This window comes from Hydra viridissima, unplaced genomic scaffold (genome assembly GCF_058129835.1).
Source record: "Hydra viridissima isolate aposymbiotic clone 2 unplaced genomic scaffold, HvirCarnegie_v1 scaffold_10, whole genome shotgun sequence".
Taxonomy (NCBI): Eukaryota; Metazoa; Cnidaria; class Hydrozoa; order Anthoathecata; family Hydridae; genus Hydra; species Hydra viridissima.
This window is the reverse complement of record NW_028324309.1, coordinates 11,011,505-11,027,190: the sequence shown is the minus strand read 5'-3', so window position 1 is coordinate 11,027,190 and position 15,686 is coordinate 11,011,505. Positions and strand designations below refer to the sequence as shown.

The following is a 15,686-nucleotide window of genomic DNA, read 5'->3' as shown; positions in this document are numbered from 1 at the left end:
TAAAGAAAAAAAAAAATGAAATTAAGAAGTTTATGTTCTCTACAAAAAACGGAAAAATCTAATCACTGTGTGTGAAACTTGTTGTGTCATGCGCCGGATGTCGTATTGATGTTTAAAGAAGTACTTGAACCTGTTATTTCTGCATTAGCAAACGTAGAGCAATAAACAGGTGATAATTTACAGGCTAAAACATTGATGATATCCGTACAGTATTTGTAACTCATCCATAATACTTCCGACGCATCGGAATGCGTCCTATTTCGGGTATTTAGTATAGTTACTTTGCTGAACCAATATTAAACTTAATTGTACCAGTGTTACACATATGCTCTTAATTGATTTTAGTTAAAACCTTTTAAACTTCAAAAAGTCAATTAAAAGTCTACATTTACATCATACTATGCATTCAATGTTGTACATAAGCATCTGCGTCTCGTTATTTTTTTATTCGAGACGAGACGATGATATCCGGGACACAATTTTTAAATTCCGAAAGAAAATTTATTGTCCCAGTTTATAACTTTATTCCGGGACAGTTTATTCGTCAATTTTTTCCGGAACATTTCTCGTCTCATTATGCTTGTTCCGGTTCATTTCGAGAAAACGATTCCGAGACGCAGACCCTTAGTTATACAATTTCACCACGTCGCGACATAGTTTTTTTTACCAACAGTTTTTAGGTTTTTTTTACCAATAGTTTTTAGCGAAACTTAATGTAGCTTATTATCTCTGCATTCAGATAAGTGAAAATCAAGCGGAGGATAAAACAAGCCTTGTTACTTATGATGAAAAAAAAAAAGAATGCATAGAAGAGTTGAATAAAATAATACACTTCTAAAATTGCAAAAGTCTTCTTATTGACTAACTGCCAAGTGAAAGGTTTAGAAAATTTATTCTTTTGATTGGTATGTTTGACTAAGTAATAGTTCCAGCGAAACGTTTGACCCAATTGGGCATGCGTCGTCCGCGCGGCGTCCGTAGGACGTCCGTTAGACGTCCAGACGTCCTTAGGACGTCCGTGGGACGTCGTGCGGACGACGCATGCCCACTGGGGAGGCGGGTTTCAAGAGAATAGAAAGATGAAGCGCAGAGATTTAAAGAGATGTTTGATTGCTCGGTACAAGTATACTTCTTTTTAAATGATACAAAAATAAAGTTCATTGTGCTCACAGTCAATATTTTATCAGCTTACATCGGCAACATAAACAGCAATCAAAAGTGCTTTGGAAAACAACTTTTCAGTATCAGAAAAAAAAGGCAATCCAACATATTCGTAAGTTGTTGCCGTAGTCAGTAAATATCTCTTTTTAAAATGTATTATTTATTAGCACAAAAACTGATTAAAATAAATTTTATATTCAATCGTTATTAATCAAAATTTGGAGAATATTTAAGTAAGATTGAGGAGAATGTTTGAAATTTGATTGGGGTGATTACCTGAGTATTGTGTTGTTGTAAAAATGGTAAATTGGACGAATGTCGAAACGTTTCTTTTCATTCTTTTCAAGTTAGTAGCAAAAGTATCCGAAATTTTAAATCAATTGAGATTACGTAAAACGCTACATTCACCCAATTTATTCAAAAAATATTCAATCTATTCAAAAATACATTACGGTATAGTTATTATAGTCAAACATAAAGTTGTAATTTGTTTACGTCATTTCCTATAAAATACCGCTAAAAAAGTCCACAATAAAATATCGAACTTTCGCAATCAACAAATAATGTAACCCATTAAACTTAATGAATTTATGATTTTATACTAATATAAAACATTTATTGTATGATAACAATTGCAATATCACACCACGAAACCCGTACCCAAACTTCAGATTTTGATTTTCGATTTTTCGGACAGATGATTTTATTTAGATGATCCCATAACAATTCGATGATTCAAAGATTATGACGGTTAAACAATTCAGTTGTCATCTTTTTTTTTCCCAAAAAATATTCTCTGCTCAATTTCGAAAGTACTTAGGGTTGGTTATCTTCCATAAATACATAACCTCGTCAATTTAAACTTTCTAATAGTGCTGCGTATTAATACCAAAAATATACCCTCTTTAATTAGTTCCCTTGATTTTAATAAAATTACCTACTTGTTTGTTATGTTAGTGATAAATAGTTGATTGAATATAATACCCAATGCTCAATTTTGTAACTTTAGAAAACAACTGAAATTGACAAAAAGAAGGTTGACTTTCCAGTTTGAGCGGTAGTGCATGAGAACTATGTAAATATATATAGATGACAATATTTTGTTAATCTCTGTTTTTTTTGAACAGATGGGATAAAAATGACGAGATGAAATAGGACAAAAATATTTTGTTCCATGATAAGCATCTGACAAGCTTTTGGCGGATGCTTATCATGGGACAGAGTATTTTTGTGCCAATGATAAGCATCAAGTTTTAAACTTAACGGACTACTTTCTCAGTTTCTCAACTTTCTCTCCAACCGCGACCTCAACACTCCATGATTAAATATATCATACTTTTTTAAATGATATTATACTTTTTTGCTAGCAAATCATTGGAACATTATGATTTTTTAGCCACTCACCCTAAATGAATTTTCTCATTTCTACTTGTGATTACATTTTCTTTATTTACAATCAACTTTTTTAAAACTACCTTTATGTTATTTGAAAGGGTTTTTTCAATCACAAAAGTTGGGAAAGGAGGGGGCCAAAACAAAATAAAACTAAAAGCTAAAACGGAATTTAAAAAAAGTTGTTTTTATGTAAAATTTATAATAAAAAATATACGTTACAATAAAAATATATAATATCATAATATAATAAATGTCATAAGATATACAAAATTAAAAGATATAGAAACTACAACAAAAGCAATTCACGTGTGGGATGTTTTGAGGTTAATTCGTAAAGTTAAAATAAATAACAATAAATTTACAATCCCCTGTTTAGTTTACACAAAATTGTTAATCTCAGAGTAAAACATCTTTGTTGATATCAATGAATGAATTGCATCTTAAATTTTAAAAAGTTTTAAATCTTAGTTTTTCATCTCGGCAATTGCAGGAAACGCTCTCAAATCCTCAACCTCGATAAAAATGAACCACATATTACATATTCAACTCTGTTATTCAACTCTGTTATTCAACTCTGAGTTCCCATTAAAATTCTTATCTACTTTTAAATTTAATTTAAGATCGAAGTTTGTGAGGACGATTAAATTTAACATTGAGCATTTAAAGTAATCCAAATAAATGTAGTTATGTGAGAACCATGAGGACTGTAATCTCAGAGTTCTTACTAGATGTGCTCTCTTCCGGAGAATTACAAAAGATCTACCATTATCCATGTCAACATCATTAATGATTGTTTGATGGAAGGCTAACCCTTGTTGATCATCGTAAGCCCAGCCTTATTTGTAAGACACAATATTTTAAAAATACACTGCAGTCAGAAATCGGAATCATCTCATAGCAAACACAAAAATTATGGTGATAAAATATTTTTTTAGAACCTTAAAACTCACAATTTAGAACCTTAAAACTCACATTTTTTTAGAACCTTAAAACTCACAATTTACATTTTTTTCTTTGAGATGACGGCAAAAATAAGTCTCAGGTTTTGTTCAGGCGATTATAAAATTTAATTATTCTAAATGCTATTATCTTTTTAAAAGCACAAAGTTGATCTCTTGTAACATTTTATCGATAAGAAAGTATTGTACTTTGTTTGATGCAATTGGCGACTGTAAGATGCTTACTTAGCATGAAACATTAAACAACCCTCGTTCGTATTCCGGAGGCGTAATGCCCTTTGGTATGATGAGTGATGCAAATGTTATTTTCGGGCTGGTTTTAATCAAAAAAAAGATCATGCTATTTTTTCTTATACGTGAACATAAGCACGAAGTGTAAGCATGAACCCTGAACAGTTGAATGCTTAAAATAAAGTTTATTTAATTATGTTTTAAGTTCTTACAAACTGAACTACTTGAAAACTTTTAGAACTTAAAAAGCTTTTTTACACTGGAATTTTTTTAATGAGTAATATTATCTAAGAAATAAGTAAAATTATAAATTTTAATTCGTGACGGGCCACAACTGAAGTGTAAAACAAGATTTTAACATGATTTTTTTCATTTCTTATTCAAGTTTGAACTTTTTTTTGAAAATTAAAGATAAAAAATTAAATTTTAAGAAAAAAGATGTTTCAATATAAATGTTGACAGATGCACCGCTTCTTAAAAAAATTGCTCATGATAGTTTTCTTGGTTGATAACTAAATTATATTTAAGGATTAAAGTTTCCTAAAAGCGAAATCGCTCGACCAATATTTTTCTGTTTAATATTTTTTTTCTATTTTTCTTTAAATCTACTCTTAAATCTTTTTCTTCAGGAGTCTTTTTTTATGTCTTTCAAAAATGATTGGTCAATCTTAGCAAAAAGAATTCCCTAAAGTAAAATAGGATTTTTCGTCCATAAAAAATTGAAACCTCGAAAGAGGTTCAAGAGGTTTCTACATTTTAGCTTCTCTAGTTTACCACCTCTCTTTCAACCTTTTGATGTTTGAACATTCTCTTAAAATTTGCTTTTTGCTGTTAATTTAGCCGATCAACGGCTGTCTTTTATTCGAGTTTATTCCAAAAGATTTAGACGGCAAAAAATGTAAGTTTTGCTGCTCCCAAATCAAAGAATTTTTTGATTAATTCAAATCTGGTTTCTTTGAAGAAACCATCTTGTTTTCTTGAAGTTTAAACCTTCCAAATTTTTGTTGCTATTTGTAGCTATTTATATTTAATGATTAAGTTTTTTTAGTAGTGTTTTAAAGCAACTGGATGTGTTTTTTTACTGTATATTCATATTGAATTCTGATTGTTCAAAAAAAGATCTGTTAGAAATTTAAGCAAACTCTTAGCATGAGCATGTGAAGAGCTTGACAGATTTTATTGATCTTCACATGAGCATGTGAAGAATTTGAGAGCCTTTTAATTGAATTTTAGTAACACATATTTTATTTGGTGAGTTTAATTAACAAACAAAAAAAAAGCAAACACAAAAAAAACAAACGATATCTTTCTAAATAAATTCAATACTTGAACTTTTATAATTTATGAAACTATATCACTTAAATGTGATCATTAAGCTATAAAATTCCTTAGTAAAAAACATGTTTATATTCAAAGCTGGACAAAGGATATTAAGGCTCTTAGCTACATCTTAAGTAGAGCCCCTAACTTCATTAGTCCTAGCCCTACCCAATCTAAAATGCCTAGCCCTACCCAATCTAAAATTTAAAGAGTTTTAACATCGGGGTGCGAGTGATTCACACGCGAAGCGTGCCCTGTCACCGAGCCTGCCTATATTTCATAAAAGTAAATTTCATAAGTTGAAACCAAGAGGATGTTTTACAATTATAATTGAACTCAGGAAAGGATGAAAGTGTTAAGTGACAAAAATCAGCGAGTTAAAAAAATCTGAGATTAAGTATCTTCGTCATCCATCGTTGAATTCATGTTTCTTCTGCTTTTTATACATTGTTATTGGTTTAATGTCAAAAAAACTAATAACGATGCAAATAAAAGTACATGCAGCGGTATATTTATAGAGTGTAAATATGCTATATAATGTCTTCATCAATTCAAGTCGTCAATTTTTAACTTTAAAAAACGTAAAAACGTGATATTATAAACGTAAACGTGATATTAAACGTGATAAAGATAAATAAAACTTAAGATAAATTTTGATTCAAAAGAAGTTTGTTTCACCCTCCTCAGCAAGCTGACTAAACAGTTCACTTTATACAGCTTGATCTAATAAACAAAAAAAAAAATGTAAATAAACAATAAAGTTAAACATTTCAATAATAATTTAGGGAGTGATATTTGCACAGCACCCGCCAACTTCAAACTCTCTCCCAAGTCACAAACTACACTTTAAAAAAATAGAAAGAAATGTTAACGAGTTGTGATTCTGTTTAACATAAATAGCAATATTCGCCTTGAAACGGTACAAAACGTAAGAGACAAAATGAACTCAGCTTTTGTTTTCGTTGCCCTGCTTGGGTTATCATTTGCATATGGACTCCCCGGAGGCAAGTCCCAACTCTCAGAAAACAAAATTAAGGAACTTTTGTCTGAAAACGGTGCTTTTTCGGCGGGTTTGAATGTGGCAATCGGAAAGCTAAACGACAACAACGGAAAGTATCGGTAGGTTTAGATACAATGCAGTTTTGTTCACATTTATTATGTGAACCTGTCCTAAATAAAAGTTATTTTATGAACGAAAGTTTTATATTTTCAATGATTTATTTGTTTCAGAAAAGTTAGAGACGAGATTGTTAGTGCATTTTCGCAAGTTGTTGCTGGCATCAGTTATGAGGTTAACATTAAAGTTGTCGAATCAGTGTGCGAGAACTCAGTGAGCAACGCAAACCTGATGACAACTAACGAATGTCCCGCTCGAGAACAATCCGAAGCGAAAACTTGTAAAGTCTCCATCTGGTATCGCCCTTGGCTCGTTCAAGCATTAGACTCCTTAATTGTAAACACAAAGTGCAATTAGAGACTTTCGATTGGAATAAAAGTTCAAAAACAAATTTATTTTTGCAAAGATTTTAAAGAAATTTTTAATGAAAATTTCATACAACATGTTTTTGAGTTCTGAGTGTTTTTACTGCTGCAATCGGCTGTTTTTTATGAAACCTTTCGATCGGTTGTCGTAATAATAGTTCGGTTAAAAATAAGTTAATATGCGATGCGTACTTCTAAAACTAATTGATTAATGTTCATGTTATGGTTAACTATTAGAGCGGTTCCGGAGCATTGGTTTAAAAGAGAATGATACTTGAAAAAAATTCGATGCATTGTAAAAATTACTTCAAAAAAATTTTTTTTTCCTAATTTTTAAAAAACTTTTTATTTCAAACAGAAGCTTTTCCAATCTTCTTGTTTTAAATCATTCTTTACTCTTTTAAAACTCAAGAAGTTATGCTTATTAAGACCACGTTAAGTGGATCGTTTAATAATAGTTTAGCGCATGTGTGGACCCGCTACAACGTTAAAAACAAGGATCCTAAAACCCTGCGTTATACAGGGCTGATCAATAATTCCCAATATTGTATTAATTGTTTAAAAATAAAAATTGATGTAGCGTTATATTAAGAAATAAACTAGCATATAAATAGGATATTTAGGGATGGATATCATATTAAGATATTTTAAACAAAATGTGTTGAAGCATGAGTTTTTCAGATACCAGCTAAAAGACCTCTTTCTGGGGGCTTCTTACTTAACTTTGGCCATCAGCCAGGGTTTTCCATTTTTACCATTTAAGATCAAAAATGAAATATCATTTAACCTTGAGGTTTGTTAAACAAAAACTTTGCAGAACATTTATTAATGACTTTGAAATAACATTTATTAATGACCTTGAAATAACATTTATTAATGACCTTGAAATAAAATATTTTCAAGAGAAAAATACCTTTAGTCAAATATTTACATTGGAGTATTTACATATTCCTTATAAAAGTTAAACGTATATACATAAACTTTAAAATGAATAACCTCAGAATTTAAATATTCTAATCATTGTTTCTAGATTTTATTATTAAAGTATTAATATATATCATTAAAATATTTCTATTTATTATAATATATAGAAACATTTTAATGATAAAATAGAAATGACTGAAAAGCAAAACAAAAAAATCTATTAAAAGCAATAGAGGAATTTATTAATTTATAAATTATAAATTGGTTTACTGTTTTTTGCATCGAGGACGATTTAATGAAACGATCAAAAATCTATATTGTTTTCGGTAAACGTAATGTTAATTTTGTTTCATAAAATAGTTATATAAATATTCATATAAATTATCAATTAATTCCTTTATAATTTAACTTTATACACGATTGTTGATTTCACTTTTTTTTTTTTATTGTTTTGTATAACTTAGCAAAACTCCACCTTTTCCTAAATATGAATCTAAAGCCATGTGAAAAAAATCCAACTGGATTTCGTCACATGGTTTTTGATTCACAAGCCGGAAAACTTTTAAAAGCTGATTTTTAAGTAACTTGGGACAACGTAACCAAATGCAAGGAAATCATCTTTAAACATTATGTAAAGTTTTCTAATTTCCGACTTTGTCAGACGCAAATATTGAGCTTTCATATCTGATACTGATATTGGCTCATAACGGTCTCTTGAATTGTTAGGAAACGAATACTTATGAGAAATACCAGCGTTTTTGAGAACTGTATTTGCGTCGTCTACCAAACTCTCCATTTTTCCCAAAAACTTGTAGTTGTAAAGACACGGAGAGCATAACTGCGTCATAAGACCCCAGTGCTTATCAAAAGTTTTTCCCATAATAATATATTTAATAAATTCTCGAAAAGTGACACCTTCTCCTTTTGTGTATTCCTCTTCTGTAAGATTTTTCCGGAATAAACGAAGTATCTCTGAACCGTATTTTCTTTGATAATGCGGCGTGTATGGATCCTGAAATTTATTTCTGTATGCTGATAATAGTTTTTCAAACGGATGACGGCTTATTAAAAAAGAGTAGTAGTTTTCCTTGCGAAAATGTTTTTGGGAAGCATCGAGTGTAGTGAAGTTGTTAAAATGAAGCTTGTGAACCTGTAAAATAAACTGTAAAATGTTAAAATGGTATGATATATATGTTAGTTTAAATTTCATAATTTGAAAGTTCCAATCAGAAAATTCTGAAAACAGTTTTAAATCTTATACAAAAAATAGGCGCAAAATATCTCTAACAATTAAACTGTAAAAATAAACTCTAATGACTCAAATGTAACATGAATATACGATTAATGAAAAATGAATCGTAAAAAAAATTCCCCTTTATTTACAAACTTACGGCATTTTTCTCAACAGCCATTACTTGAGTTAAATTCATTTTTCCGTCAAAAAGTTGAAACATTCTTTTCCAAGTAGTGCAGGCAGCCTTAGGTATAAAGCAATAAAGAAGTCTTTCTTTGTCAGAGTAAATCATGTGTTCATCCCTACTTTTACTCCAAACGTTTGACTTGCAAAATTTGAGCATCATTTTTTGTCTTTTTTCCTGTTGATCGACAAGACTTTTTGGAATACCATTATATTCCTAAATGACATTTCTAAATAATTTCATCAAGCATTAACTTTAACAAGGTAAATAACGATAATTTCTGAAAAAAAAAATTACTATTATTATTATTATTATTATTATTATTATTATTATTATTATTATTATTATTATTATTATTATTATTATTATTATTATTATTATTATTATTATTATTATTATTATTATTATTATTATTATTATTATTATTATTATTATTATTATTATTATTATTATTATTATTATTATTATTATTATTATTATTATTATTATTATTATTATTATTATTATTATTATTATTATTATTATTATTATTATTATTATTATTATTATATCAATAATTATCGTATTTATTTCTATTGGATATTATATTTATTCGTTATGCTTGAAAGAAAAATTGAAAAAAAGGAAAGAAAATTTGAAGTTGAAAATAGAAAGTTTTAGAGTGAATGGGAAAATTTGTACTTTTTTGTTCATTTAAAACAAAATGCTGTATGTTTGATTTGTCTCCATAGAGTTAAAGTTTTAAAATTATTTTAAGCAGACATTATAAAAAAAAAAATATAGTAAAATTGATAAACTTAATGATGGCGAACAGAAAGTTACAATCTTTGAAGTACAATTTATCATCTCAACAAAATGTATTTTACACCATGTTATCAGTGCTTGCTTTTGAGTATCTGACATTATTACTTAAATATATGACGCCTTTTACAAAGGGTAGCTGTATCAAAGACTGTTGAATAAATCTGTTCAGAAAAAATTAGTCTGTCATGTAAAACTGTAGAAAGGAGAATGGAGAACATTTCGATTGAGATTTATGCATTGCTACAATTACAAAAAGCTACGTATATTTATCATTTGCTTTGGATGAAACGTCAGGTATCAATGATACTGCTTGGCTTGCAATCTTGTTAGAAGAGTTGACAGTAAAATGAATATTACTGAAGAACTACTCGAACTTGGGAGTTCAAAAGGCACGACCACTGGAAGAAATGTTAAAGATGGTGTCATATTGTGCTCAAAGTCGTAAGATAAATTTGTGAAATCTCGTAGATATCGAAAAAGAGTGGCCCCTTGGTTGGAATAAAATGTTGGTGCTTTTAAATTAACTTTTGATTACATCTTGGAAGTTCTTAGAAAAAGTTCAAATACAGCATACTTATTATACCAAAGTTTGGTGGTAATGCCACGGAAACTACTTTTTGCAATTTTGGAAAAGAAGAAATTAAAACTTTCATGAATATTAATGGTCATAATATAAGTGCACTTTCGGGTGATGGCTTCTAGATGTTTTCTAACAGATATAACAATCAAACTGAATGAAATCAGAAGTTACAAATAAGTTGATTAACGATTATTATCATAAAAAATTCCTTCATAACAAAATTTCAGTCATTCGAAGAATTCAATACCAGATTCTCCAGATTTTCCAGATTGTCATACATTGAAGAGGAAATGTTCAAAATATTCTTGATTTTCATGGTGAAATCCGCGCTTACAAATTTATAAATGGAGCTAATAGAATTACAACCAAACATCAATTTAAAATGCCCTTGTGAATGGAATATGATTAACTTTTATTAGAAATATATCCTTGACATTTTAAAAATTATAGTAATATAAATTATATCAGCAATTAAAACAAATACCACGTTAAAGTTGCAAGATAAAAAAATATTTTGAATGTTGTACGATGATAAAATACTTAAAATAATTTTTTTATTTTATCTTGGTATATTCAACCCACCTCAGTAAAAATTTTTTTTAGCTCATCAAACAATTTGGGTATGGTGCGCCTAAACTAAACCATTGAAATGGCAATTAAAATATGAAGTTGTACAGAAAAAGTGCAAAATTATTATTTCTCAGTGATGAATCAATCACAATAAAGATGATCGAGGAGCTGAATCAATTGACAACTTTAAGGAACTTTGATGTGCTTAATTAAAAAGAAAACTCTTTAATTCGCAATAAAAATGCGTTATTAATAAAATGCGTTAATAAAAATGCGTTATTAATAAAGCAACTTTCTTTTACCTTTCCGAGGACAGCAGAAACAACGCCGTTTGTTTTACTTTTGTTGTCATATTTACCTGTAATAATAAAAAAGAATTGTTACAAAAATTTGAAGTTCTTAGTACTTCATTGATATTTTTATTATTATTAATTATTATTATTATTATTATTATTATTATTATTATTATTATTATTATTATTATTATTATTATTATTATTATTACTATTATTATTATTATTATTATTATTATTATTATTATTATTATTATTATTATTATTATTATTATTATTATTATTATTATTAATTATTATTATTATTATTATTACTATTATTATTATTATTATTATTATTACTATTATTATTATTATTATTATTTTTATTATTATTATTATTATTTTTATTATTATTATTATTATTATTATTATTATTATTATTATTATTATTATTATTATTATCATTATTATCATTATTATTGTTGTTGTTGTTATTGTTGTTGTTGTTGTTGCTGTTGTTGTTGTTGTTGTTGTTGTTGCTGTTGTTGTTGTTGTTGTTGTTGTTGTTGTTGTTATTATTATCATCATTATTTCTGGTTGTTGTTATTATTATTAATATTATCATTTAAATGCTTTTGAAGGGAGAAATCAGCTTACTGGGTGTTGAATACCTGACTAGAAAATCGCTTCAAAAAATATTGATAATTACAATATTCAGCTTACTAGATGAGGAGTTGTTGCACCACCTGATGCAGCTAATTGTGTATAAACTCTCTGCAGTCACAAGACAAACCAGAAAAATCCAAACTAACTTATATCCAAATACTTTTTTACAAAGTTTTTTCAAATAATTTCCCATCGTTTGCTTCATCTTTTGGTTGACGCTTGCGCGTATTGACATTTTTAAAAACCGATTTTGTTGCGTCTAAAGGTAAGAAGGTGAGTGTTTTTTTAACATTAATTATTTTTAAAGATGTTAAAGGAAATTACAACGTTTTTTTCCGTTAAACGCAAGAAATAATAAAATGAAAAACTATTAATTACAGCGCCATTTTTTTAGTATATAAAATATTTACCATTGTATGTATGATTAAAAGTTCAAGTCTGTAATACTATTTTGAAAAGTTCCAAACTTCACAGATTTAAGTCTTACATTTTGTTCTGTCTATTAACAGCGGATTACATTTATAGATAATAAATCTAGAGAAACTACGACGAATTTTCGTATGATATCGTATCTCTTATTTATGGTTTCATGCGTTAAAATTGCACAATTAGAAGCGTAACACTAAATGTCGTAGTTTCCTCAGATGACTTCATTTCCTCAATAACATTTTCAATTTTAAAAAAAAAAAAAGACTTTGTCATCTAAACGCAAAACATTAACATTGTTATTTTCACCTTGGATAAAAAATTGGCTTCAGATTCTAAATGCTTCAATTTAATATATCGGCATCAAATTGAATGTGATACAAATTTGATAGATTAAATCAGCTCAATTTCCGTGCTTTTAAGTGGTTGTTTTTTTTACCTTTAATGAAAATTATTTCATTTAGAATATTTTATTCAGTTGTTCCACTTTGAACTTCGGAGGGCTCGTCTATTCTTTTTGCATATTTTATTCATTTCTCTTAAAGGGTTTTTTAAAGTCAGTGAAGAAAGAGAAGATTGTCTAACTATTTTATAACAAAGAACCAATGCATAATAATCTTAAGAAAGAATTTCTAGTACAACTTAAAGCTACAAATCTACATACAGAATCCATCAGAGGTTATGAAAGAACTCTAATAGATATTGGTTCTTAGAATTATCTCTAAAATCCAGCAAAATTTCATCGGAATCCCCAAAATTACATTGGAATCCTAAGAATCTCTTTAATACTGTATAAATCCTTAAGTTATCAGAGAGCTTTACATATATCGTAAAAGTTTTAATGATTTTTTTGAATTGCAGAAGAATTATAAAATCATTCTCAAAGATCGATGAAAAGTAAAAGTTAAAAATTACTACATTGAGTTTTAAAACAAGGGAACCTTAGTTGATGATGGAAACCATCCCATTAGGATTGTAATATTTTTATTTATAAAGTGTATATCAAAAGTTTTGAAATAATGTTAAGATATTTTCGAAGTTGTACATTTATCGGCATTCACCCATTAAACCTAAGATTTCTAATAAGTTCTACAATTTTTAAGCAGCTTTGATTTCGCTTTTATTTTCTAAATGTAAACAGCAGACGTTTTTTTCTTTGATTAAATTCAATTACATTTCGATCAAATGTTTAATAGAAAGTTTATTGTCATCCATAAAAAAACTTACTAAAGACTTGAAAGCGTACATTTTTCTCTTATAAAGAAAAAAACATAAACTTAATCTAAAGAAATTGCGTATTAAACTCTTTCGAATAAGAAACATTAAGTCTTCTTATTGAATATTTACTCATGAGATTTACTCGTTTGTCTACATATATTTGCTTATGAGATTGTAAATGAACTATTATTTGTTACAAGTTGACGAAAAAAAAGCCAAGTTATACTTTACATAGGAAGACAGATCAGCCATTTTGGTAGTTTTATAATTTTAACACACAGGTTTTTTAATGGTAAAAATGGACGAACAAGTACGCGACCAGCAGCATCAAAAGTTTGCTAACTGGAATGTTAGAGGTACTGTGGTGGTAAACTAGAAGAACAGAAAACTACTCAAATAAATTTTTTGGTTTACTTACGCAGTACTGTCTGCACTCTATTTACAATCCCGTGAAAAGAATCTCAGCGAAAGCTCTTCGACTCTTCGTAAATCTCCAGATTCTCTAAAAACTTTAATATCAAAACCTTCTCTTTAATTTTTTTTCATATTCCTGAATAGTTTAAAGCATATCATTATGGTAATTCTGCATGTGCTGCTTGCAGTTACGGGGAATCTTTTCAAGGATCTGAAAACATAAAACTTATGGACCTCTGTGAATATTGGTAAAGCTCCAACTACCCTCCAAAAAAGATTGTTTATATGAACTAATCTGATATGTAAAATTATCTATTTAAAATACTCAACATATTACTTAACTTTGGCCTCACTGTACAACAATCAAAAAAATAATTCTATCTATCTAAAAAAATAATTCTATCAAATAATGCTATCAAAAAAATAATTCAAATGCGTTTAGTGAAAAATTGAATTTCTTAGAAGAAGATTTAATAAATAGCAATCGAAAGTAACAACTACAGGTAAATTTTTATAACTTTTTAGCCCTGCTTTTTCGTTTTGGTGGGCCAGTGATCCATTTGCCCTGCACCCCCTATGTCTCCACCACTGCATTAGCAAACTATATAGAAGTATAGTTACTTAAAACCATTGCAATACTAAAACGTTAAAGCTTTGCTTTAGAAGTTATGTTGCACAAAATTGGTAAATAATATATTAAAAATCAAACTAATATATTATACTACTGAATTAATATATTAAGAATTACATGCAACTTATGTAATAAACAAAATACTTTTAGAAGATTAAAGAAAGTCAAGATGTTCACACCAGGTTTGAGACAAAAAAAAATTCAAGTCAAAGAAAATTTTATTAACTTTTACCTGTAGCCAATAGCTGTTATAACAATTCAAATAAACTTGGATATATGTAAAAACACGTCCAACAACTTCCTTTGTACAGCGTGAAAATCTAAGTTTATCAAACTTATTATTTGAAAAAAGATAAGATTATTAAAGTGATTATTTAAAAAAGCATCATGGAAATCAATTGCTGCAGTTATCAAAATTCAGAAGTTGTCAAGTTCTAAAGTCAAACATTTCATTAAATCTTTTCTTATCTTTTTATTTTTCATTTAATAAAATTATTTATTACAGCTATATGAACACCATAGCTAATGTTAAAAGGTGGAAGTGTGACAATCAAATTATATACATTTAAAGAGATTAATTCAAGCGTCATTCTTATATCATTTTACTGATTTGTTTGTACTTTTGTCACTTAGTAACAAACTTACCAAAACCCTGTTTTTAAAGAATTTTTCTTTTGTTCGGTGGTTTAAAATTAGTGGAGGATTGAGGATGAAATGCCGATAAGATCTTTCAAAAACAGACTTGATTTTGAAAAAACTTTTTATATGCATTAAAAGAAAAAGATGCCACGCAGTATTAAATTTGTCAAATTCACGACATTTTTATTGCAATAAAATAGTTTGTAACATTACATCATTTGGTATTGTATTTCTTAATCTTTTATAATTAAAAATTTTAAATGTAGGCTACTAATCTACAAAGTTGTTTAGCCGATATTGAATAGGTTCGTAGAAGATTATGACGAGGTTTGTAAAAAGATTTTGATGATATACTTAGAAATCAGGGAGGAAATAGAAGATTGTCTCAGATCTCGAAGTAAAATACTTATGGAAAGTTAATTTGCATCAGACATGCGAACCCAAATTCCGACAGAAACTGAATGTGTTATTAAGATCATGGGTATCATAAATCAATTGGTCTTTCTACATAAAGAAAGGTGTGTCTTCTGGTAGAGGCTTTGATTTAAAAATAAAAAACGTAAAAGATTTCTG

General features: G+C 28.2%; 7 protein-coding genes across 9 annotated transcripts in view; 6 read left to right on the top strand and 1 right to left on the bottom strand.

Moving 5' to 3' along the window:
• LOC145181042 (cysteine-rich protein 2-binding protein-like) overlaps positions 1-15,686 on the top strand; it is a 400,331-nt gene that overhangs the window by 101,229 nt on the left and 283,416 nt on the right. The window lies entirely within an intron of this gene.
• The window catches only part of LOC145181378 (liprin-alpha-2-like), a 391,227-nt gene that overhangs the window by 101,229 nt on the left and 274,312 nt on the right, over positions 1-15,686 (top strand). The gene's annotated exons all lie outside the window — the stretch shown is intronic.
• LOC145180864 (tyrosine-protein kinase ABL1-like) overlaps positions 1-15,686 on the top strand; it is a 324,834-nt gene that overhangs the window by 101,229 nt on the left and 207,919 nt on the right. The gene's annotated exons all lie outside the window — the stretch shown is intronic.
• LOC145181231 (uncharacterized) overlaps positions 1-15,686 on the top strand; it is a 313,564-nt gene that overhangs the window by 101,229 nt on the left and 196,649 nt on the right. The window lies entirely within an intron of this gene.
• LOC145181932 (hamartin-like) overlaps positions 1-15,686 on the top strand; it is a 175,945-nt gene that overhangs the window by 101,229 nt on the left and 59,030 nt on the right. The window lies entirely within an intron of this gene.
• Positions 5,929-6,635, top strand: LOC149883112 (cystatin-like). Its single transcript, XM_090065500.1, has 2 exons — positions 5,929-6,185; positions 6,297-6,635. The coding sequence occupies exons 1-2, from the start codon at positions 6,007-6,009 to the stop codon at positions 6,538-6,540; spliced, it is 423 nt and encodes a 140-aa protein (XP_089921626.1). The 5' UTR covers positions 5,929-6,006; the 3' UTR covers positions 6,541-6,635.
• LOC149883111 (carbohydrate sulfotransferase 11-like) lies at positions 7,759-14,820 on the bottom strand. Its single transcript, XM_090101007.1, has 6 exons — positions 14,707-14,820; positions 11,843-12,044; positions 11,147-11,202; positions 10,857-10,910; positions 8,864-9,106; positions 7,759-8,622 (listed from the first exon to the last, which is right to left on the bottom strand). Exons 2-6 carry the CDS (start codon positions 12,018-12,020, stop codon positions 8,035-8,037), a joined length of 1,119 nt encoding a protein of 372 aa, XP_089957133.1. The 5' UTR covers positions 12,021-12,044; positions 14,707-14,820; the 3' UTR covers positions 7,759-8,034.